Source organism: Ostrea edulis, chromosome 6, assembly GCF_947568905.1.
Source record: "Ostrea edulis chromosome 6, xbOstEdul1.1, whole genome shotgun sequence".
NCBI lineage: Eukaryota > Metazoa > Mollusca > Bivalvia > Ostreida > Ostreidae > Ostrea > Ostrea edulis.
Genome location: NC_079169.1, coordinates 14968718 through 14993779, shown reverse-complemented (window position 1 = coordinate 14993779; position 25062 = coordinate 14968718). Strand labels below are relative to the sequence as shown.

The following is a 25062-nucleotide window of genomic DNA, read 5'->3' as shown; positions in this document are numbered from 1 at the left end:
CTGACATAGGTAGTCGCACAGTAAGTTTGAAGTTTCTCCTTCACAGCTGTTAATATTTTCGTGAGGAGCAAAGACAGGGGCTTGATAGAGTACTTACTGGATCCAGCAATGTATCTTTGTAAGGGTTTTATGTAGTTTAGGAATCCAGTATAGGTATGGTAACTCATATTCATTCGACCCATTGACTGGGATATTAAATGTGTCTAAAACTGAAGCATGCTTTTGAAGAATTTCATCTTTTGAAAGGGCAGTTGGAGTATAAGTACGATTCCCCAAAGTAGAATTAATGCCAAGTTCGTTTAAAATACAGTTGTAATAATGAACCATACAAAGACAATGTTGTTACAAGCTTTGTCAGCCGGAACCAAAACATATTCCTCATGTAACCTATCTAATTCTTTTATCACTTCTGGTTTACTAAACACAGAAGGATAGATGGTACGTACTTTTGTTTTCATATGTCGAATGTGGGATTTTAATATTCCTCTTATGCTTTTAACCCATTCTGACAATGTATCAAGTTCTTCTTTTTCATATTTAGCCCATCATCTGGAATAATCTTCGACAGACGTCATAATAGAGATGAAGATATATCCCAGTGAACTCGAAATAAAATTGTACTTCGAACTTAAATGAACATAGATGCTAACGACAAACACCTCAACTTTATGACAAACACCGACTTCAGATACTCCACCATCAACTTCCCATAATTATGTAGCAATATTCCATTATGACCTGCATATGGTGTTTATGTCTCTCAGCTTATTCGATACGCAAGAGATTATTTTGCGTATGATCAGGTTCTAAATATAGACAGGCTACTGACAAACAAGTTGAAATCATATGGCTTTCATCGGTCTCGTTTAAAACCAGCATGTTGCAAATTCTATGGTTGATATAACTATCTAGTTTGTCAATACAACCTATCATTGGGTCAAATGCTATCTAATGTGTATCATACCTATTGTCAGGTCGTTCTTTACACATTAAGTTTTACTACAGATTACTCCAGTTACCCAATTAAAAAAAAGGGCTCACGGCGGGTGTGACCGGTCAATATGCGATACTTACTCCTTCTAGGCACCTGATCCCACCTCTGGTATATCTAGGAGTCCGTGTTGATCCAGTTCTTAATTTTGCATTCCTTATAGGAGTTATGAGATTTATCACAATTAGTTATCTTCACCTTTTCAAAACTGCCTTGGTATCTTTATCGGACATTTCACAAACAAGCCTTACCTCTCTTGACATGGTATATATATATATATATATATATATATATATATATATATATATATAAAGCACTGAAGAACCAACAACATTCAGTATCCAAAACTGTCGGATCTATATTAAATAGATACAATGGTCAGGGAAAATAATTATATAAAGCACTAGAATGACCAACGACATGAACAATTGGAATTGTCAAATTTTCGGGACAACCTGTCCCTTCGTCAGGACGTGAAAGGATTACATTATGGAGAAAACACAAATATAATTAACAATAAGCACTAAAGCTACACTACAAAACTAGCTAAACACTTTTCCAGCGGATTACATGTTGCAGGCTTTGTTATTGACTCAAAAAAGAATAACAATCAGGGTGTCTGGTCACCGTAAAGTGTGAAATTAATTTCACACGCCGAAGTCCGTTGGTTTGTAAACGACACAGTGTTTTGACCGTACCAACCGTGTGTTGTTTCACCAAAATATCAGTGCAAAATCCATGCGCAAAACATAAGGATAAGAACTTATTTCGTTGTGTTGTTATTAAACACAAACTATATCCAACGGGAAATCGTATAAAATGTTTTGCACTATAGCACACCCCAAGGAATTTATTACGTGTACGTCACAAGTAATGGATAATAATAAATTAAAGAATGTTTGGGTGAAGTAGAGAGTTCGACAACAAATGTACTTTGCCGTTCTCACTATCCTCAACAGTGTAAACCTTGTCGTTGCTGTTGTTCACGTCAATCTTAATCACCCGTTTCTTCCTCCAATATATCCCGAAAAAGAACCGCAGCAGAAAGAACCTTCGTTGAGGCAAACTGACGTTACACTTCAGTTTTATTTTGAAAGGTGTTAAGAATAACGTCACAATGACGTGAACCACGCACCATCGCACTTTGGCATCCGTAACGTTAACAAATCATTGCACTTTGGCACAGACCATCCGACAGTAGTTTGGCGTGACCATCACACTTTGGAGTGACCATCACGCTTTAGAATATATCTTATACCGGACACTGTGATTTTAAAAAACCAACAATTTGGATATATATATATATATATATATATATATATATATATATATATATATATATACATGTGTGTGTGTGTGTGTGTGTGTGTGTGTCAAATCCATTTGAATCATGTAAATTTTACAATCTTGGTAAAGTAAAATATTGATTAATTGATTGATGTTTTCCGCCACACTTAACAATTTTTCAGTTATCTGGTGGCGCCCAGTTTTTATTGGTGGAAGAGAGAACCCGGATACCCGGATGCCAGTACCTGGGAAGAGGAGACCACCGACCTTCCGAAAGTAAACTGGGTAACTTTCTCAGTTACCGGCGCTAGCGGGATTCGAACTCGTGCCGACAGAGGTGAGAGGCCGTGTGATTTTGAGCGCGATGCTCTAACCACTCGGCCACGGAAAGTAAAATAAGAAACAAGCAAACAGTTTTTTAAATTGAAAATGGTGTTCTATTATCTTAAGAAGTATGATATACAGTCGGGTGTTTTTATCTTTAGATACAGTGCACTATATTCTCCCCCACTATTTTGGATAAAGTTTTGGGAGTCCAATTAGTGGAACTATCAAAACATAAAAAGGAAAAAAAGTTATGCCTCGACAAATCTAACGAGTGCAGTCAATTTTGAATTTCTTGATATTCATGTTGGCTAAGAGCCTAATTTACTTATTATAAGCTGCTGGTTAAAGGCATATTTCTTCGTCAGTTGTATAAAACAAACTTAAGCTTTTAAATCATATTTACCCTATACAATATAATATAAAAACTAATTCTACTGCAAATGTCAATTATACTTTTTTTAAAAGTATAATTAGCAAGAAATTCACAGGCAGGAACAAGAACTTGAAAAAACATATCATTGGTAAGATTCAATGTGATTAAGAACATAGCTCAGTAACGACACTGTCGCAGCCATTTTGTTACTCATAGGAACACACGAAAAACATTTAAAACCCAAAGGTGTCGTGCTCACAATCATGCAATGCACGTCCTGTAAATCAAATGATACACCAATTTATTTTCTGGTGTTCAATGAGATGATCGAGGTAATGTAGGAGAATTGCATTTGAAAGTCCATACTGGTCGTAGTCACACGTAGGCTGATTTCTAATCATACTGTTGTACGCCCTTTCTGTTTTCCTTTTCTGCAGTTCTTTATCCTTTTGCACTTTTTGTTAATACGTCTCACTTTTGCCTACAAATATAGTTTGACAAATTTACAATCGTCACCCTTTGATACAATAGAGAATTTATATTACTATCATTTTTGCAATCTTTAGGACTCCCATTCATAATTTATTAATATTCATTGTATACCAAACCACACATGAAATAGCAATGATACTCGGTTTAAGCCTTGCTTTGTAATAAAAGGGTAACAATCACATGCATTTGACATTTTAGACAAACATAATTCCCAGTATCTGGTCACCAAAACTGAATTCGGAAACCGTTTAAAGCAAAAGGATGTTGCATGCCAATCGTGTACCGCATGGAATTAAAGTGAATATAAATAGCAATAATCATAATTATCAAAGAGATCTGCGCATAGAAAATCTCCATCAAAGCTGTATGCTCTAGCATGTGATTCAATGCCACTAACAGTGACTAATTGCTCGATTTCTTTGGTAGTCATTGTTATTAAGTCTAGTTGAAAGTGTCCCGAAGGGCAAGCCATGCATGTACCACACCTTCCGCTTTCCTAAATGAAGTCGCAATTGCAAACATATCATACAAATGCATCTTAGTTTTCATATTGTAATATATTATTGTTTACATTTCCAATCTTTTTGCTTTTGATATTTTTGACATCTTTACAAATTGTAATGATAACCATTTCTTTATGAACACGCTGCTGATGTCAACCACGCGCGTATGAATCTACATTAATATCATAAGTCTATTTAACTGTTCGAAAATCTCACATTAATATCATTTGTTTGTTTTACGTCTTGTCGAGACTGTTTCATTCATACTGAGACGTCATCAGATGTAGGTGTAGTAGCACTTTAGATCTCTGTTTTGTGCTCAGGGCCGTCTAAATACCGAGTGTTTGGCGATGACGCAAAGACTACCTATGTTTACATCTTAGGCACAAGCGTGGCTCGAACTCGCTATTACGGAAGCAAATGGTGTATCACTGAACTACAGCGACAGGATGTACGAGGGCTGTTCGATATGTAAAGGTATTGAATAGAGCTATTGAAGAGTATCATCATCCACAGAATCGTGCAAAGCATTATCGCGCTGTGGTACAATACACATTACATATCGAACAACCCTCGTATATGAAAGGCGAAGATAACGAACAGTGATCAATCTCATTACTCCTATAAGCAATACAAAATAGATAGTTAGGCAAACACGGACCCCTGGTGTGTCAGGGGTGGGATCAGGTGCCTAGGAGGAGTAAGCATCCCCTGTCGACCGGTCACACCCGCCGTGAGCCCTATATCCTGATCAGGTAAATGGAGTTATCCGTAGTCAAAATCAGTGTGTATATGGACATTAAAAAATGTCTATATACACTTTGTTGTCAACGGTATATTAGCGGTATTCATGATATAGGTATCGGTCGCGGTAGCTTATTTGTTAAAGCCATCGCTTTGTGACTTGAAGGTCGTGAAGTAGAGCCCCGACCGCGTCAAATCGGACGACGTAAATATTGATAGTGACTGCTCTTTCGCCAAATGTTCGAAAGTGACTTTTGGATACGACCACAAACTGGGTATTTTGTCATGCATGCAATACTTGGTCGAATAGTATAAGAAACCATAGGTCATGGATGATGTAAATAAAGACTAGAGGAAATTCATACTACGATCGTGACAATGGACGGTTAACCATTGAAAACTAAAATGAAACAAGACTTGTAACTTCCTAGTCCCTTCAGCACCCACGATAAGTTGAAACAACATTATGACCTTTTTACATAAGCGTCCATTTCTTGGTCATTGTCCATTTCACAACTCCTTGACAGTTCCTGCACATTTCATGTCCTCTGGCATTGCGATAGATCAATCCGGAACGACCGATATCGTTTCAGACGAGTAAAATTGAATAGCCGAGTAAAAAGTTGAAAAACCAATAGAAATGTGGCGCATTTCAGTAGTGGGACCAGTGGTTATGAATGCTTTTATGTTTTTTTTTTATTGAACACGTCTTACTTTTCAACGGACAAACGGCATCGGTTTCATAGGGATATACTTATGGTGGGGAACGGAAGGGGACTAGGTAGTTGCAAGTCTTGTTTCTTTTAGTATCTAGTGGCTACGGGCCCATTTTTTAATAAACGTTAATTAAATTAATTTTTATTGCATACTGGTATATATTAAACAAAATTCATTACAGAAAACTAATATTCCATATCATACAGGGAAAAAATGTCACAATCAATGTTCGAAATTTCTCTACAGTTTTTATTTACATTACACATGTGCCTATGTACGAAGTAGGTCATTCAACATTCGGAACAACATGATACGGTTCAATGGAATTGAAAACAAAATCTGAATTTTGTTTAGATATATCGAGAACAAGTGGCCCAAGGGCCACAACGCTCATTTTGGGTCACCTTGACCCTACTATTCTTCAGAAAATTTCGAAAAGACATTCACCCTCCTTACCCTTTGACAAATTTTGACCCCATATCTTTATCATTATCCCAACGATAGGGTTGGGACTTAACTGAACGTGTATCCATACTTAATGGAGATGTATCAATATCAACATCACTAACATGGCCTTGTTGGTCTGCTGAAGATTTTTTTGTGTGTTTTAAAGTTTATTTATTTCAAGTTTCATATATCGGATTTCAAACATTTCGGTTGAGCATCACTGAGGATACATTATTTGTCGAAATGCGCATCTGGTGCATCAAAATTGGTACCGTATAAGTTTTACATTATGACCCCTGGGTCGAGGCCTCTGCTGGTGGACTGTTAGTCCCCGAGGGTCTCTACAGCCCAGTAGCTAAGTACTTCGTTACTAGCTTGAAAATACGGATGTACTGTATATTTAATTGCTGTTATAAAATTTAGAAATTCATTTCAAAAATTAAGGATTATCTCCCTCACGCATAGCTCTTATCCTTCGACGAATTTGACTCCACTTTCTTAGCACACTGTTTTTCCCTATATGTTTCGGTCCCAGCTGACAAAGCTTGTAACAACATTGTCTGTATTTGTAAGGCTCATTATTACAGCTGTATGTTAAACGAACTTTATATTACTTCCATTTCTGGTAATCATACCTATGCTCAAACTGCCCTTTCAAAAGACGAAATTCTTTAAAATCATGCCTCAGTTTTAGACACATTTAATATCCCAGTCAATGGGTCGGATGAATATAAGTTATCGTACCTATACTGGATTCCTAAACTTCATAAAAACCCTTACAAACAAAGATATATTGCTGGATCCAGTAAATATTCTACCAAGCCCCTATCCTATCTTTGCTCCTCACGAAATTGTTAACAGCTGTGACGGAGAAACTTCAAACGTACTGTGCAACTATGCCAGAAGTGGTGTAAATCAAATTTGGATTCTAAAAACTTCTAAAGAACTTTTAATAAACCTGAAATCACAAAACTTTTCTCAAAACATTATCAAAACGTATGACTTTTCAACTCTTTTGACGACAATTCCTCACGAAAAATTAAAAACCAGACTGCTTCTTCAACAAAAATGGAAAACGGAAATATTCCTATTAGTGATCAGTCATCCAAAAATTACTTTGTTAAACGCCACTCTGATTCCACGCACAAGTACTCTGAAGTTGAAATAAAAGTATATGCTGAAGTTCCTCATCGACAATATATTTGTGATCTTTGGTGATCAGGTCTTCCAACAGTCTGCTGGATTCCCCATGGGCACGAATTGTGAAGCAGAATGTATTCAAACACTTCTACGTGAGACGAAAATTAGATCTCGCCTTGGCCTTCAGGTCGACATTTAGATATTATATCTCGCCTTGGCCTTCAGGTCGACATTTAGATATTATATCTCGCCTTGGCCTTCAGGTCGACATTTAGATATTATATCTCGCCTTGGCCTTCAGGTCGACATTTAGATATAATCGACGATCTATTATCAATGATAATTTTCATTCATATGTCGATTCAGTGAACTTGAAATAAAAGACCCCAAAGAGTCGTTCACTTCTGCTTCATACTTCGATATGTTATTGAAAATAGATATCAACGGCAAACTAACAACTCAACTTTATGACAAACGGAATTATTTCAACTTATTCATCGTCAACTTCCCATATTTATGTAGCAATATTCCATTATCACCTGCATATGGTGTTAACATCCCTCAACTGATTCGATACGCAAGAGCTTGTTCTGCGTATGGTCAGTTTTTAAATCGAGGCAAGCTACTGACAAACTAATTGATGGTACAGGAGTTTAAACAGTCTCGATTGAAGTCAGCATTTCGCAAATTATATGGTCGTTATAACGATCTAGTTCGTCAATCCAACCTATCATTGGGTCAAATGCTGTCTGACGTGTTTCATATCGATTGTTAGGCCGTTCATGGCACACTGATTTTGACTACGGATAACTCCGTTTACCTGATCAGGATATAGGGCTCACGGTCGACAGGGGATGCTTACTCCTCCTATGCACCTGATCCCACCTCTGGTATATCCAGGGGTTCGTATTTACCCAACTCTCTGTTTTGTATTGTTGTAGTAGTTTTGAGATTGATCTCTGTTCGTTATCTTCGCCTTTCATTAGATAATGCATCGTCGATATATCTAAATGTCGCATTGACGGCGACTGCAAGAGATTTTTTATTCTCACACAAAAGTGTTTGATTAAATAATATAAAAACAGGTCAACTAACAAAGGAACACAATTAGTTCCCATTGGGTTTCCAACAGAGTGTTGGAAGACCTGATCACCAAAGACTATGAAAATATTGTCAATGAGGAACTCCAGCATATTTTCAATTCCACCTTCAGAGTATTTGTCCGTGGAATCAGAGTGGTATGTAATTCTTTTATTCTTCTCACAGAGATGCTTAAAGAAATTAAAAAAATAAAATTTACATTCCACTTTCTCGTAATTACAAAAAAAATTCTCAGAATTACGGGAAAAGATCTCGTAATTATAATTTTCTCGAAACGAAAAAGTTTTCGTAATTACAAAAGAGATAATTATCTCGAAATTACAAGAAAATTATTTGGAATTATGAGAAAAATATATAATTATTGGTCACGTGATATCTTTCTTTATAAAAGGTATTCTCGTTTATTTTCATCGTTATTTTTTAAATGTTGCTTTAACTATCAGACATCACTTTCTGATCAAAGCACGCCAAGTAAACCATTAAATAGTTAGAAGAAGTGAAGATAACGAACAGTGATCAATCTCATAACTCATAAGAATTTGACCCCACTTTTTTTGGCACGCTGGGTTTGGCTATACATACTGTAATAGCTGTAAAACTTCATTGTTATTTCGGACTTCAAACATTTCGGTTGAACATCACTGAGGAGACATTATTTGTCGAAATGCACATCTGGTGCATCAAAATTGGTACCGTATAAGTTTTACACTTAAAGGACACATCTCATGTTTTCGAAATATACAACATTACATGCATTTCATCTTCTTTATGCTTATAGTAATTAATTCTAATAGTTCGTTCGCCGAAATTTTGCGATAATTAACCACAATACAGACTTAAATCTAAGCCCCGATTTCAAAAAAGTCTAGTTGATTAGATAGGTAGTCACGTGGTACAGTGACGTCACATGCGCCCTTCGGATTGTGAAAGTACTGCGAGATATTATTAAAAACTCAACTTTTAGGGGCCTAATTTATTTACCATGGGAAACATTTAAATCGATGTTGACAAATTGTCCGAGTTTTATATGTGTTCGCCACCAGTGCACACATATAACGATGTAAATACCCAAATATAGCGAGTAAAGTGTGTATGAAATCGGCAATATTGTGAGTAAATAATGTTTATATGGGTCGCTGTCTACAAACTGTTTGGTGATGTTATTCCTTTATACATCTGAAATTGGCGCTGTTTTTCTAAAATAAACAGTGCAATCATTATTTAATTTTGCATTAGACAAATTATGATACGTTAAATTTTTGACAATTAGGCCCAATGCCAAGCTATTGTCACGAGTGCATTTCGGAAAGAAAGAAAAAGACAACACACACACACATAAACCAATAAAAATATTCAAATTTAAAGTGGTAATCACATTATTTTATTTTGATAAAACAATCTTATTACTATTTTTGAATTGTGACCTGCACGTCTTTAGGAAGTACGAAGTGGAACCACGACGTTGTACTGACGCACTCAAGATGCTACGAGTCCAATAAGGAAATAATTTTATAATTCAATTTAAAGTTAGGAAATACAATATTCTATTTTTCGTAAAATTAAAAGTTCAATTATTTTGTATCTTTAATTATTTTTGTTGTTGTAAATCTACCAGTTGGTAGAAGTTACATTGTATCGTCGATATATGTTGTTACAAGGTGAAGGTTAGTTGATCCGAGTGTGTATTGAATTTGAAGAGTAGAATGTACGCTATAGGCCTACCAGTGCTTACAGCTTCGATATATCCATTTTCTCGCAGTTTATCAGGGTATCTGTCAAAGCGATTTTTGATAAGGTGACTGGGTGTGTTTTTTAACGTAAAGTTCTTGCTCCAACAAAAAATTATTCACGTCTTTTTTCTCGTACCCTCTTTCGAAAAATTGAAAAATCCTTTCTACCGACAACTAGTACACCTGAGCACGGTACAAAACATCTTAATGCGTTATTATTTACAAGCCGTTAACGTGATAATTGGTTTTTTTGTCGATCAAATCTAATCTGTTTATGAAATGGCTAATATATGTTTTCAAACCCGAGGGCGCATATGACGTAACACATAATGGCGCGTAAACTAGCGAAAGAAAATATGCATATCGCAAGATTTGAATTCCATCGCTTTCAAACTCGAAAACTACGCAAAATATTTCATTTAAAACACATTCAAAGTAGTTTTAGGCATAAAAAGAGTTAATTTTGCTGCAAAACGAAAAAGTCTAGAAACATGCGTTGTGTCACTGAGTGAAAGTTTATTCATGCATTTAAAGTGCAAAAGAAAGAAAACAATTTATCATTCGATTATAAGATTCTGCTCCATAAATTAACTTTTACACATTCCACTAAAAACAGGTAATAAATTTAAACTATCATCATGTTTATAATGTGACTGTGTATGAAAGTTCATCACTATTTTATTCCGTCGTTGAATGCACACTAATAAGATCATTTCATTTTGTTGACAAAGCAACACAGAAAAAAATGATAACCTTTTGCGTATATTTTTATCTTAAATAATTGAACATTATCCCAAAATAATGTTTCGATATTCACATTGCACATTTTCCCATGTACCAAATCAAATACTTCCAAGACTATTCATGAGTTGTGCAACTCGGCTTTATATGCATATATTTTTTCTCGTTTTTACGAGAAAATTTTCTTCTTTTCTCTCGTATATTCGAGATAATTATTATATATAGTTTTCTCACAAATTCTAGATGGTAAATTCTTACTTCTAATCTATGTATCCTTTTCTTCACTAATTCCAATAATATATTTGTGTCATTCAGCTGAAATGATAATAAATATAATGATACCAATGATATACTACATTTGAAGCTGTAGAAAATATTCAGACTTTTAAATCACAATTAGATTCCCCAAATAAATGAGTCCTTTAGGTTCTTGGTTCCGTGGATTGTTTCGACTGAATCAACATGAAAGGTGAAGATAACGAACAGTGATCAGTCTCATAACTCATAAAGGTGAAGATAACGAACATTAATTAGTCTCATAACTCCTATAAAGAATACAAAATAGAAAGAAGGGCAAATACGGACCCTTTGATATACCAGAGATGAGGACAGGTGCCTAGGAGGAGTAAGCATCCCCTGTCAACTGGTTACATCCGCTGATATATATATATAAATAGAACGGTCTAACAATCGGTATGAAACACATCAGATAGCATTTGGCCCAATGATAGGTTGTAGATCGTTATAACGACCATAGAATTTCCGAAATGCGGACTATAAACGAGACTGTTGAAACCCCTGTGCCATCCACTTGTTTTTTCAGTTGACTCAATTCAAAAGCTAATCATACACAGAACAAGCTCCTGCGTATCGAATTAGTTGAAAGATATAAACACCATATGCAAGTGATAATGGAATATTGCTATATAAATATGGGAAGTTGACGATTGAGAAGCTGCAATCATCCCGTTTGTCATAAAGTTGAGTTGTTAGTTAGCCGTTAATATCTAATTTCAATAAAATATCTAAGTAGGAAGCAGAAGTGGACAATCCGTGGTGTGTTTTATTTCTAGTTCACAGGGATATATCGAATCGATATATGAATGATAGTCATTATTGTTAATAAATAAAACGTCGTTGATATATCTAAATGTCGAATTGAAAGCCACACGAAGAGAATTTTTCTTCTAACGTAGAATTTTTTTAATAACTTATGCTTCATAGGAATATAAAAACTGGTCAGCTAACAAAGGAGCACAATTGGTGTCCATGGGAATTCCAACAGACTGTTGGAAGACTTGACCACCAAAGACCACGAATATATTGTCAATGAGGAACTCTAGCATATTTGTTTTTATTTCAACTTCAGGGTACTTGTGCGTGGAATGAGAGTTGTGTTTAACAAAATAATTTTTTGGATGACTGATCACTAGATATTAATATTTCCGTTTTTCATTTTGCTGAAGTAACTGTCTATGATGTCAATAGTCTATTCTTTAGTTTATCGTGCGGAATGGCCGTGTAAAGTGTTGAAAAGTCATACGTTTTAATGTTGGTGATTTGAGACAAGTTTTGCGATTTCCAGTTTACTAAAAGGTCTTTAGATTCCACATTTCATTTACACCACCTCTGTCATATGCAGTCGCACAGTAAGTGGATACGTGTCTAAAAATTCTGATAGGCTTTCCCAAGTACCAATGTTCAGCAAATTCAACTGAGATGTTTGATTCGCTCCCATACTCGCTAAACAACTGTCACGATTGTGTTAAACGCTAGAAGGCGATATTGTCGACCACCTATATTTATAACGCGCAATATGTCAAGGGTTTGTGAGAATTGTGGTGGGTTACAAACCCTTGAGTTGAATAGAATGTTGTATTTTCCCCTTCTTATTGGATCTCGTGCCAATCGGAAAGTTTGGAATTATTTAATCATATTATAAAATGTTTTGAAAATATACAGTACTTACTTTAAAGTTTGTCGTCTTATTGTTGTTTTCTAGATGGCTCACAAAACAGCTCTGAAATAGAACATGTGTACTTCCCGTTATGAATTCCCCGTAAAGTGAGGTGAGAATTTCGATGACTTACATGTATGCAAGGTGAAGATAACGATCAGTGATCAATCTCATAACTCCTACAAGCAATACAAAATAGATAGTTGGGCAAACACGGACCCCTGGACACACCAGAGGTGGGATCAGGTGCCTAGGAGGAGTAAGCATCTCCTGTTGACCGGTCACACCCGCCGTGAGCCCATATCCTGATCAGGTAAACGGAGTTATCCGCAGTCAAATCAGTGTGCCAAGAACGGCTTAACAATCGGTATGAAACACGTCAGACAGCATTTGACCCAATGCGAGGTTGACCCAATGCGATGTATGCATTGTCTTTAGGCTAACAAGTAAACCACCTTACCTGGCAGCCAAGAAATTTACCTTTAGACATTTACTTTTGACGTTTACATATACCTTTAAACGTCTGCCTTTAGATATTCATCTTTAGACATTTACCTCTAGATGTCTACCTTTAGACCATTACTTTTAGACGTTCACCTGTAGACATTTACCTGTAGACATTTTTAGACGTTTACCGTTCATCACTTTATTAAGAGAAGTACAATATTCACCAACCGTCTAAAGGGTTGCGTAAATTATAGTTGTTCCGTATTTCACTAAAGTTTATACATGTACGAGAATTTCTTTCGATCGACTGAAGTTTATTTCACGGGTTTTATAGGATCTGTTTACTCCCCAACGATATTTTTTCACTCATACTGAGACGTAATCAGCTGTAGGTGAAAAAATCAGGACGGTAGCAGTGAGGGTTTTTAACGTGGTAACTTCTGTCTGTTACGTAATCACAACGCACAACGGAGGGACTTCTCCATTTATTTTTTTTTAATTTACAGCAGATAGTTCACGTTATCTATCTGAGGAAACGAATACATGTTTAAAGTAATTTTAGAATGAAAGTAAATTTAGTTCGTTATTCTCAAATTACTTCTTGAAGTTGATTACTATTACAAACAGGACTATTCCTGATTTATTTCAAATAAAACTCCGATTTTAGAAATTCTCGGTAAAAGTTTGACGTTAATAGAACTGGATCATTCCCAAATCTCTGTTAAACAGACATTAAGGTTATATACGAAAAACAGTTTTGGGTAATTCCTAACTCTCAGCTTGATAGGTATAGAATATAGATTTATCATTTTGTTCTATAAAAAAACTTGACAATAGAGAAAAGGCTGATTTGTGTAATTTCAAAATTTGTTCATCTTTTCCTTGGTGATTCCAGGGAAATGTGCCCATTATTTTGGTGTTTATAGTAGGCCAGTGTTAGACATTATCGTACTCTCTAGCTTAGTCATTGATAATCAAAGTGATTTAAGTACTGTTAACCCGGCCATTCCAGGTTATAAGTCACGAAGTAAGTCCCTATAATAGGTTGTGTTATATTTTTATGTACTGGGATGAATTCTTGATATATTGTTATAAAATATTGCATGTACTCACCAATAAATCTTAAATATTCCCGTGGTGATCCGGGTTAGAATAGTTCCTCAGTACCCCCCTTGCTTGTCGTAAGAGGCGACTAAATGGGGCGGTCCTTCCGATGAGACCGCAAAAACCGAGGTCCCGTGTCACAGCAGGTGTGGCACGATAAAGATCCCTCCTTGCTCAATGGCCATAAGCGCTGAGCATAGGCCTAAATCTTGCAGCCCTTCACGGGCAGTGGTGACGTCTCCATATGAGTGAAATATTCTCGAGAGGGACGTTAAATAATATTCAATTAATCAATCAATTAAATAACTTTACTGAGAAATTTATTTTATTTACATAATGCAGTAGAATTTGCATGTGTTAAGTATGCATTGTCGATTTATTCCAGTTTCTGCATAATTAAAGTTATTTTCAATCGAATTTTGTACTTTTCAGGTAGCTAAATGAAAGGTGAAGATAACTAACAGTGATCAATCTCATAACTCCTATAAATCATGCTCTTGACGTGGAATATATCAGTAATTGTTTTCATTATAATTCAACACTTACTACTATAGCTTACGAAACGATACCTGGTCGGCCATTTTTGTTTTCAGATAGAGTGCAAGACCTAGTGAAAAGTGACTAGAGAAGCGAGTTTTCATCAGACAATAAAAAAAGTCCACCAATAATATATACTTGGTAATTCCTAATCTATTTTGGCCGATGTTGGAAATATCAAGTTTTATATTCATATTTAAGGTAAGTGGAAACGAATATGACGTGCTGTTTTGTATTGCTTATAGGAGTTATGAGATTGATCACTGTTCGTTATCTTCACCTTTCATTTAGCTATCAATAGTGTTTTGGATCTCAGTAGTAAGAAAGCTCGCAATTATAATTAGTATAGACATTTAACTTTAGATATTAAAATTGTCCGGGATCTAATAATTTCAACCCATAAAAACTTCCGGTAGGATTTGAGCATAATTGTGGAGGAACTTAAAAAATCCAACACCATTCATGTGTTTAGAAAAAAAACCTTTCTATTACAATTTATATGATTATAAAGAATTTAAAAAGGGTCTGTAGGAAATATTTCAAACACTGTGGTTTTATTAAAATTTTACAATAGTTCTATTTCTGATTGATTGATTGATTAATTGAATATTGTTTTACGTCCCACTCCAGAATATTTCACTCAAATGGAGACGTCACCACTGCCCGGCTGTAAAATTTAGGCCTATGCTCGGCGCTTATGGCCATCGAGCAGGAAGGGATCTTTATCGTGCCACACCTGCTTTGACACGGGACCTCGATTTTCGCCCCATTTAATCGCCTCTTACGACAAGCAAAGCGTGTACTGAGGACCTATTCTAACCCGGATATCTGATGATATATCAAATTTGATATCAGGAACTAATAAATGATCAGATGAAGATAACAAACAGTGATCAATCTCATAACTCCTATAAGCAATACAAAATAGATAGTTGGGCAAACACGGACCTCTGGACGCACCAGAGGTGGGATCAGGTGCCTAGGAGGAGTAAGCATCCCCTGTCGACCGGTCACACCCGCCGTGAGCCGTATATCCTGATCAGGCAAATGGAGTTATTCGTAGTCAAAATCAGTGTGCCAAAACCAGCCTAGCAATCGATATGAAACACCTCAGACAGCATTCAACCCAATGATAGGTTGTATTGACGAACTGGATCGTTATAATGACCATAGAATTTACGAAATGCTGACTTCAATCGAGACTGTACTATCAACTTTTTTGTCAGTAGCTTGCCTCGATTTAAAAACTGACCATACGCAGAACAAGCTCTTGCGTATCGAATGAGTTGAGAGATATAAACACCATATGCAGGTGATAATGGATTATTGCTACATAAATATGGGAAGTTGACGATGGAGAAACTGAAATCATCCCGTTTGTCATACAGTTGAGTTGTCAGTTTGCTGTTAATGTCTACTTTCAATAAAATATCTAAACTGAACACACACAAAGAGAGAGAGAGAGAGAGAGCCTCAGAGGGGGGGGGGGGAGAGAAAGATATGTGTAGATAGTGAGAGAGACAAGATAGATATATAGATATCAGACTGGATTCCCCAAGGCAAACGTTTGATTAAAAACAGTTAACGTTGATTATCTTGAATGTGAACGAAAACTGAATCAATATTAAATTTTTATATGTTTCAAATATTCATAAAAAACTATATTAAAATACTATTTTTGTTTTGTTTTAGTATGTCGGGGAGGGGGCAGAGAGTGTAAAATATTGGAACTAGAACATGCTTATAAGAGAATTATTGATAAGTATTATAACAGCATACATTTTAGAGTGATTTTAGAGAATAATTGTAAACTTTCAGAGATACTCTGAATTTTAGATGACTATATGAAATTCTAATAAATTCCAACTTTTATGATGAAAAGTTGAAGATAATGAACAGTGATCAATCTCGTAACTCCTCTAAGGAATACAAAATTAAGAGTTGGGCAAAATACGAACCCCTAGACATACCAGAGGTTGCATCAGGTGCCAAGAAGGAATAAGTATCCCCTGCCGATTGATCACAACCGCCTTGAGTCCTATATTTTGATCAGGTAAATGGAGTAATGCTTAGTCCAATTCAGTGTGTAATGAACGGCCTACGAAATGGTATGAAACACGTCAGACAGGATTTGACCCAATGACAGGTATTCGCAAACTAAAACGTTATAACGACCGTAGAATTTGTGAACTTCTGTCTTTAAATGAGACTGTTGAAACCCCTGTAACATCAACTTGTTTGTAAGTAGGTTGTCTCGATTTTAAAAAAAAATGATCATAGTCATAGCAAGATCTTGCGTATCCAATCAGTGAGCGACATAAACATCATATGCAGGTGATAATGGAATATTGCTACATAAATATGGGAATTCGACGATGGAGAAGTTGAAATCATTACTTTTTTCATAATAATGATTTAATATATCCTTTAAATACCAACATAGCAACACCCCCTAGTCAGTTTTAGATAATAGTTTAATACTATCGTACTTTGCTTGTTCCGGGTCGCATCGTTTTGTTCTTATTACCATCGTGTCTTTCCAGCTCTTTTATTTTATCAGCATTGATCGCGATACGCTCATACTGTAAGAAGAAAAAAATGTTCCACAGAAAAATTTAACACTCCAATACACCCCACAGAGAAGAAGTCCTAAGTACACCATTGGCGTCCATTTCCTTTTCTTATCAATGTAAAGAGTGAATTCATTATTGAATCTCTCTCTTTCTCTCTATTACATAGCTAAACTCCATCTTCGCTACTTCACCTGTAAAATTGAAAGCATGTCTCAATGACATAATGTTATATTTTTGTATTAAGGTGGACGGCAATGATATAGGTTCATACTTCTTCTCGTGGTGCAATGAGTCGATGCTAATTAGGATTTTATATGCAATTACTTACCAGTAGTAGAAAATGCAATGGAATATCATTTAGTGTCGCTATCTTCAGATTGCAGGTCAAATACTGGAGTTCTTTGTTAACAAAAGAAAAATTTATAGTGGTAACGGAAAGCATTGTAAATAAAAAGTAGTTAGAGAAGTTGACAGACATAGCCTACATCCACTTCTCTTTGCAAACCTTCATGTTTTTATCCTGAAAAAGGTTCCTGCATCTGTCATAGTTTAAAAGAGTATACCAAAAGAAAAACGTGTTTGAATAAAAATGAAATGAAAATAGATCCAAAATGCATGCTTTCTAAATTTTTGACTTCGAATGTTAATTATTGTCTACCGCCTTCACGAGAGTTGAAGATGACGAACTGTAATCAATCTCATACTCCTATAAGCAATACAAAATAAAGAGTTGGGCAAACACAGACCCCTGGATATATCAAAGGTGTGATTAGGTGCCAGGGAGGAGTAAGCATCCCCTGTCGACCGGTAACACCCGCCGTGAGCCCTATATCTTGATCAGGTAAACAGAATAATCTTTAGTGTAAATTAGTGTGCAAAGAATGGCCTAACAATCAGTATGAAACAAGTCAGACAGCATTTGACCCAATGATCGGGTGTATTGGCAAACTAACGCATTACAACGACCATAGATTTTACGAAATGCGGACTGTTAAAAGCCCTGTAGCATCAATATGTTTGTCAGTAGCCTGCCTTGATTTAAAAACTGATCATACGCAGAACAAGCCCTTGTCTCTTCCGCATCAAATCAGTTAAAAAATATAAACACCATACACAGGTGATAATGGAATATTGCTGTATGAATATGGGAAGTTGACGATGGAGAAGCTGAAATCATTCCGTTTGTCATAAAGCTGAGTTGTTAGTTTGCCGTTAATATTCATTAAGTACGAAGCAGATGTGGAGGACTCGGTGGTGTCTTTTGATGTAGAGTTCAAATGGATATAACAAATTGACATATGATTGAAAATGATTATTGTTAATAGATAAAACATCATCAATATATCTAAATGTCGAATTGAAGGCCATAACAAAAGATGTTTTTCTTGTCATGTAGAAGGTTTTGAATAAACTCTGCTTTATAAGAATAAAAAATAGGTCAGCTAACAAAGGAGAACAATTCGTGGCCATAGGAGTCCCAATTGTTGGAAGACCTGAACACCAAAGGCTACGAAGATATTGTCAATGAGGAACTCCAGAATATTTTTTATTTCAACTTCAGAGTACTTGTGCGTGGAATTAGAATGGTGTTTAACGAAGTAGTGTTTGGATGACTGATCATTTGACACGAAAAGTGAAGATAACGAACAGTGATCAATCTCATAACTCTTATAAGCAATACAAAATAAAGAGTTGGCAAACACTGATCCTGAATATTTCCTTTTTCCATTTTTGTTGAAGAATCAACTGTCTATGATGTCATAAAGGTCTAGTCTTAAATTTATCGTGAGGAATAGTAGTGTAAAGTGTTGAAAAGTCATACGCTTTGATGTTGATTGAGAAAAGCTTGGCGATTTCAAGTTTACAAAAAGTTCTTTAGAATGTTTTAGAATTGACATTTAATTGAACTTCCGGCAGAAGTAGTTGCACAGTACGTTTGAAGTTTCTCCTTCACAGCTGTTAATATGTTCGTGAGGAGGTAAGATAAGGGCTTGGTAGAACACTTGCTTGATCCAGCAAAGTATCTTTGTAAGGGTTTTTATGAAGTTGAGGAATCCAGTATAGGAACAGTAACTCATATTCATCCGACCCATTGATTTGGATATTAAATGTATCTAAAACTGAAGCATGATTTTGAAGAATTTCATTTTTTGAAAGGGCAGTTGGAGTATAAGTACGATTACCAAATATGGAATTTATACCAAGTTCGTTTAAAATACAGTTGTAATAATGAACCTTACAAAGACAATGTTGTTACTAGCTTTGTCAGCTGGAACCAAAACATATTCATCATGTAACCTATCTAATTCCTTGATCACTTCTGGTTTACTAACCACAGAATAATATATGGTACGGACTTTTGTTTTGATATGTCTAATGCAGGATTTTAATATCCCTCTCATACAGGTACTTTAATCCATTCTGCCAAGGTATCAAGTTCTTTTTTATATTGAGCCCATCGTCTGGCATAATCTTTAACTTGTTTGATGTGTCCAATGCGGGATTCTAATATTCCTCTTATACTTTTAATCATTCTGACAAGGTATCAAGTTCTTTTTCATGTTTAGTCTATCGCCTGGCATAATCGTTGACAGAATTCATAATGGAGATGAAGTTATTTGGCTAGTTAACAGACCAAGGCTCTCTGAATTTAGGACCTTTAAAATAAGGATTCCAGGGTCTTATTTTCAACTATATCAACATCACTAGTAATGACATGCCCAGCTGGAGTATAGTTGAAAGAAGACGAAGAACACGTAGGTGGAATAAATGTAAGTTGGTATATACATGTATCTAGGCACTGTGAAGTTTGCAATTTAAAAAGTTTGGATCCAAGTAGTAGAAGTATATTTGTAGGAAATACAGGGTGTAGACTTGAACTTGATATATGTTCGAATACAAGACTGAACTTTTTATGACGAAGAATGTTGCTTATGTTGACGGCATCTATTCCTTTGTTTGTGAATTTGAGTTTAAGGAACCGGCTTAATGATTCGGAAGGATTATCATCCATAACCCGCGATAGTTTAAAGAGCATTTTATGGACAACACCCATAATCATAAAATTCAATCTATATTCTGGTGTTGAAAAATCTGAGTATGAAATATCTTTGGCTTCTTCAAATAACGTATTCAAAACTCTCAATGGAACAGAATAAAGTTTTGTGCGAATATGATATGGACCCAATCGTCTGTATCTTGGCCTCTCGTATGGAAGATGTCCATGAGTGCGTTTAGGTCTTATATATCTGTGTATTTGGTTGGTTGATTTTATATTGTTTAACGTCCCGCTCGAGCATTTTTCACTAAAAGTCCCATCAACATTCACGTTATTTCCTTGTGGGCTAGTCGACTTCCTACATTGTATACATTATCATTATGTTGACATAAGGAAATACACCTCGTAGTCTACGAAAATGGTTATATAAAGTTGGATTCTTTGTATGATGTTAATGTTTTCTAGAATCCTGACCCTCATGGACAAGATGGAGTTGTCAGAAGAAAGGTGAAGATAACGAACAGGGGAATTAAAATGTTGATAGAGAAGTTGGTTGCCACCATTATTTATATGAAATATGTTTCTCGGTATTCTTTTATCAAGTGAACCCTTAGTTTCCACGACATAGATTAAGCCACAGAGGTTACACTCAATAGCGTAGACAACGTTATAAGATTTACAGGTCAAATTTGCAAAGGTTTTGGTACAGAAACTACGCGAGATTACTAGTAAATGAATTTTTGATGATCAATATATCACAAGTTTGACAATTCTTACTGAACATTTTGAGATTGAGCACATGAGAGTTGCTCGTATAGGCTTTGTGCTTTGGCAGATCACATATATGTACATGTCGGCCCTTTACAGCTAAGCGAGTCCAGGTCCGTATGTCAGCTCTCTTTCAAATATTACTGTCATACTTTAAGGTCCTCATTAGATATACAAACTAATTATTACGAAGATCATCAATCGTTAAGGAAGCACGTGCGTGATGCTTTAAACAAACTGGTACCGAAGTTGGTTGTATATTGTTTAATGTCCAAAACAATTCTCGACCGAATATGGAATAAGGGGCGAATGTCCATGGTTTTTTTTTTAATATTTCATGCATGCACCAATTCAATTTTTAGATTAAATTCATGCAACGTTGTTTGTAGGGCACTATGCTTTTCGCAACAACGTTAAATGTTTCATTCACGAAAAAGTTCATGACTCATGACGAGAAGGAAAACATGAACGCAAATAAAGTTTACCGCTCATCCAAACAAAGTTTACCGCTCATCCAAACAAAGTTTACCGCTCATCCAAACAAAGTTTACCGCTCATCCAAACAAAGTTTACATCTTGTGCAAATCAAATTTACCTCTCGTGCAAATATAGTTTACCTCTCATGCAAATAAAGTTTACCGCTCATCCAAACAAAGTTTACCTCTCGTGGAAATCAAATTTACCTCTCGTGCAAATATAGTTTACCTCTCATGCAAATAAAGTTTACCGCTCATGCAAATAAATTTACCGTTCAAGCAAATAAAGTTTATCTCTCATGCAAATGAAGTTTACCGCTCATGCAAATAAATTTACCGCTCATGCAAATAAAGTTTACCGCTCATGCAAATAAATTTACCGCTCATGCAAATAAATTTACCGTTCAAGCAAATAAAGTTTATCTCTCATGCAAATAAAGTTTACCGCTCATGCAAATAAATTTACCGCTCATGCAAATAAAGTTTACCGCTCATGCAAATAAATTTACCGCTCATGCAAATAAATTTACCGTTCAAGCAAATAAAGTTTATCTCTCATGCAAATAAAGTTTACCGCTCATGCAAATAAATTTACCGCTCATGCAAATAAAGTTTACCGCTCATGCAAATAAATTTACCGCTCATGCAAATAAATTTACCGTTCAAGCAAATAAAGTTTATCTCTCATGCAAATAAAGTTTACCGCTCATGCAAATAAATTTACCGCTCATGCAAATAAAGTTTACCGCTCATGCAAATAAATTTACCGCTCATGCAAATAAAGTTTATCTCTCATGCAAAAAAGGTTTACCGCTCATGCAAATAAAGTTTTCCTCTCACGCAAATAAAGTTTAAAGTTAAAGGACTTAAAATATCATCTTAATAACAAAGCATTCATAACATGCGGGTTTCTTACTAGCGGGTTTCACTGTAAACGTATTGCTCTCTTAACTTGAATAACACACATCATGAATATCTCAAATCACGAATGACATCAGTGAATTAATGCATGGGCGCTGTAATTAAATATATAAACGTAATGATATCATAAAATGAATTATTTAATATATATTGATCAACAACTGAATGGGGAGTAGGTCAATCAATGCGCTCAGGGATAAAAGAAAATATTATTTCAATGAGAGAGCAATAACTCAATCGATTATTTTCAAGTTGTAATAATAACTTGAAATTGAGGTTGGGGTTGGGTTTTTAATTAAAGAAAACAATAACCCTAATCATTCACAATAGTTTAATTTTAAAGTATATGCATTCAGGGAAATTGCGAATTCTAGTAATGTTCTGTTAAAAATAAATGGTCAATATTTTCAACAAAACGAATAGTATTCATATAGTTGTTCATAAATAAGCCTCGCTTTGTTCTTCTTACCCGTATGATAAAAAGATGAGTGTTTTTAAAGAAATTGGTTGAGGTAAAACTGAGTTTTTGCTTTCACTGATGTTTTTTTGTTTGTTTGTTTTTTTAAAGATGACTAATATTCCAGAGTAGTATTAGGGAGCGATATTTGCAGATGTTAATTCTGTATATTCAATAATTAGCACTCCTGGTAAATATACGACTGATTCAAGAATCACGAATTGAAGAAACGAACGGGTATATTTTATTTATTGAACAATTATGAGAACTTCCTTCAACTGTACAATGTAAGATTGAAATAAAACATCGACACACTTAACCACGGAGTTACTTCATGTCGCAATTTTCATTGTCATTTTGAAAAATCGCGCCGGTTTAGATCCGTGTCCACCACTTCACTCTATTTTTTGCTATTTCAGGGTTGTTTATTGAAAATGAAAAAGGGTTTTTAAATTGATTTCACGAAGATTAATATGAAAAATATTAGAGGTGCAAATAGTAACTGGAGCAAGCGTGTCAGAATGTATTGGCAATGAACTATTTGTTATTTTTACATGTATCAAGTGGTTCTGAATTCATACGCATTATTTACAATTGCAGTGCGTTCATAAGGAAATGCATATACATCATAGGCAAAAACATTGGAAATGTAAAAATTACTATATAAAAATGGGATACCCCGAAAATAATAATACTCCACCTTGCCGTCGTTGTTTTTAAGGCCAATAATCAATAAACTGTGAATAAATAAGAAGTTAAACCATTTTGTATGATGAAAAAATGCTCCAGATCCGCGATTAGATTTCACAGGACCGAGGGGAAATCTTGACGGGAAGGGGTCAAAATTCAAAGAATTTGGGGTCATTTCTAACGTTGAGAGATGACCCCCGTATTATTTCTCTACAGGGGTCAAAATTATATGCTGCATCAGTTCACAGAAGAGAATATTGATTTGTACTTTTGCATTATTTTCATTTCATAGGTCTATGCTAGCCAAAGAAAAAATATTATTACTTACCTATATCAGACTCAGGTGATTGGAATTTTCCACAGCCAACAAAATTGATTAAAATAAGAAAGCTGTATATTGCTGAAGCTGCCTTCATTTTTTCAACGGACGAGTTTTGTTCCATTTTTACCCGTTGACATGTATACATATGGAATAACTCGTATAAATACTGTTTTTTAAGACAACACCCACTGTGATAACTCCTACCTTTTATGTTGGAAATTTTAGGAAATTTTCTCTTTAAATTCTTTTCTTAGAAGTTAGTGCTTCACATACCTGCCCCTCCCACATTATTCGTGTACAATTCAAGTCCTGCTCGTAACTCATACTACGTATGATAATAGTATGAATGTCAGGGTGAAAGTAGGAAGTGACTTATTCAGGACACGCTATAGATACGGGGATTCCGAGGAAGCCGTTTTTGTTTTTTAAATAACACGGCATGCAGTTCCGTAATCGTGTATTCATTTAAATTCTGGGATCAAATGTTACAAACTGTGATAAGAATATGATTAGATCAGAATGTAAATAGGATATGAGTTATTTTGGGCAAATAGTTTATACATGTATAACATTTAGTGTGTACATCGTTAGACAATACAACTCCTCTGAGACGGCCGCTTACTGCAGAATATTTACAGGCTTTACTGAAGAACGTAATACGATTCATGTTTATAAAATCAGGGTAATTCTAAATAATCATGAAATTTTTAAGTTGAAATAACCAAATAACCTTGCAGAAAGGTAAAAAAAAAATTCGATATGAATGCCTATTGTACAACGAGTGGCTTATCCACTCGACAAAAAAAAAAAAAAACAACCAACAAAAAAAAAAAAAAAAAAAAAAAAAAAAATTGGCAGCACGCATTCAGCTCAATTCAATCCACTTTATTCATTCAAACTATGTACATGCATACTTAAGACAAATTTAAAATTTGAAAGTACATCTGGGTATAAGCTACAACGCTCCACGAAGCGCGTTTGAGGATGCCAAGAAAAATCTCACTAAATTTGGAGTCAAACTAATTCAACATCTTTGCATAAGGAAAATATTTCTTTTTTAATAAATAATGGGGTGTTCCAGACAAAAACTCATTTTTACAAACAGACTGACAGATTGTTGAAAGCGATTCATTTAGTGTTTTTTAAAAACCAAATTACATACAGTGTATATGTACCTACGTATTGTGAAATTGTATATGAAAATATTTGCTATATCAAA

The 25062-nt window shown here is 35.2% G+C and overlaps 1 protein-coding gene across 2 annotated transcripts; it reads right to left on the bottom strand.

Annotated features, from left to right (window-relative positions):
• Window positions 1-2988: 2988 nt before the first annotated feature.
• On the bottom strand, window positions 2989-24051 carry LOC125648301 (uncharacterized). 2 transcript variants are annotated; one of them, XM_048875279.2, is made up of 6 exons: window positions 23850-24051; window positions 17540-17610; window positions 17128-17220; window positions 12563-12613; window positions 10852-10908; window positions 2989-3459 (listed from the first exon to the last, which is right to left on the bottom strand). In XM_048875279.2, the coding sequence occupies exons 1-6, from the start codon at window positions 23986-23988 to the stop codon at window positions 3376-3378; spliced, it is 495 nt and encodes a 164-aa protein (XP_048731236.1). In that variant the 5' UTR covers window positions 23989-24051; the 3' UTR covers window positions 2989-3375. The 2 variants fall into 2 exon arrangements, with proteins under 2 accessions (XP_048731236.1, XP_048731237.1); XM_048875280.2 differs by lacking the exon at window positions 17128-17220 and having other exon boundaries at window positions 23850-24036.
• Window positions 24052-25062: the final 1011 nt, after the last annotated feature.

Excerpts from the sequence above, each read along its gene's own strand:
- LOC125648301 (XM_048875279.2), bottom strand. The coding sequence starts at position 23,988 with ATGTATACATGTCAACGGGTAAAAATGGAACAAAACTCGTCCGTTGAA. Across the intron at positions 17,221-17,539 it reads CATTGCATTTTCTACTACTG|TATGAGCGTATCGCGATCAA; the intron begins GTAAGTAATTGC and ends TTCTTCTTACAG. Across the intron at positions 3,460-10,851 it reads AAAGGATACATAGATTAGAA|GCAAAAGTGAGACGTATTAA; the intron begins GTAAGAATTTAC and ends CTATATTTGTAG.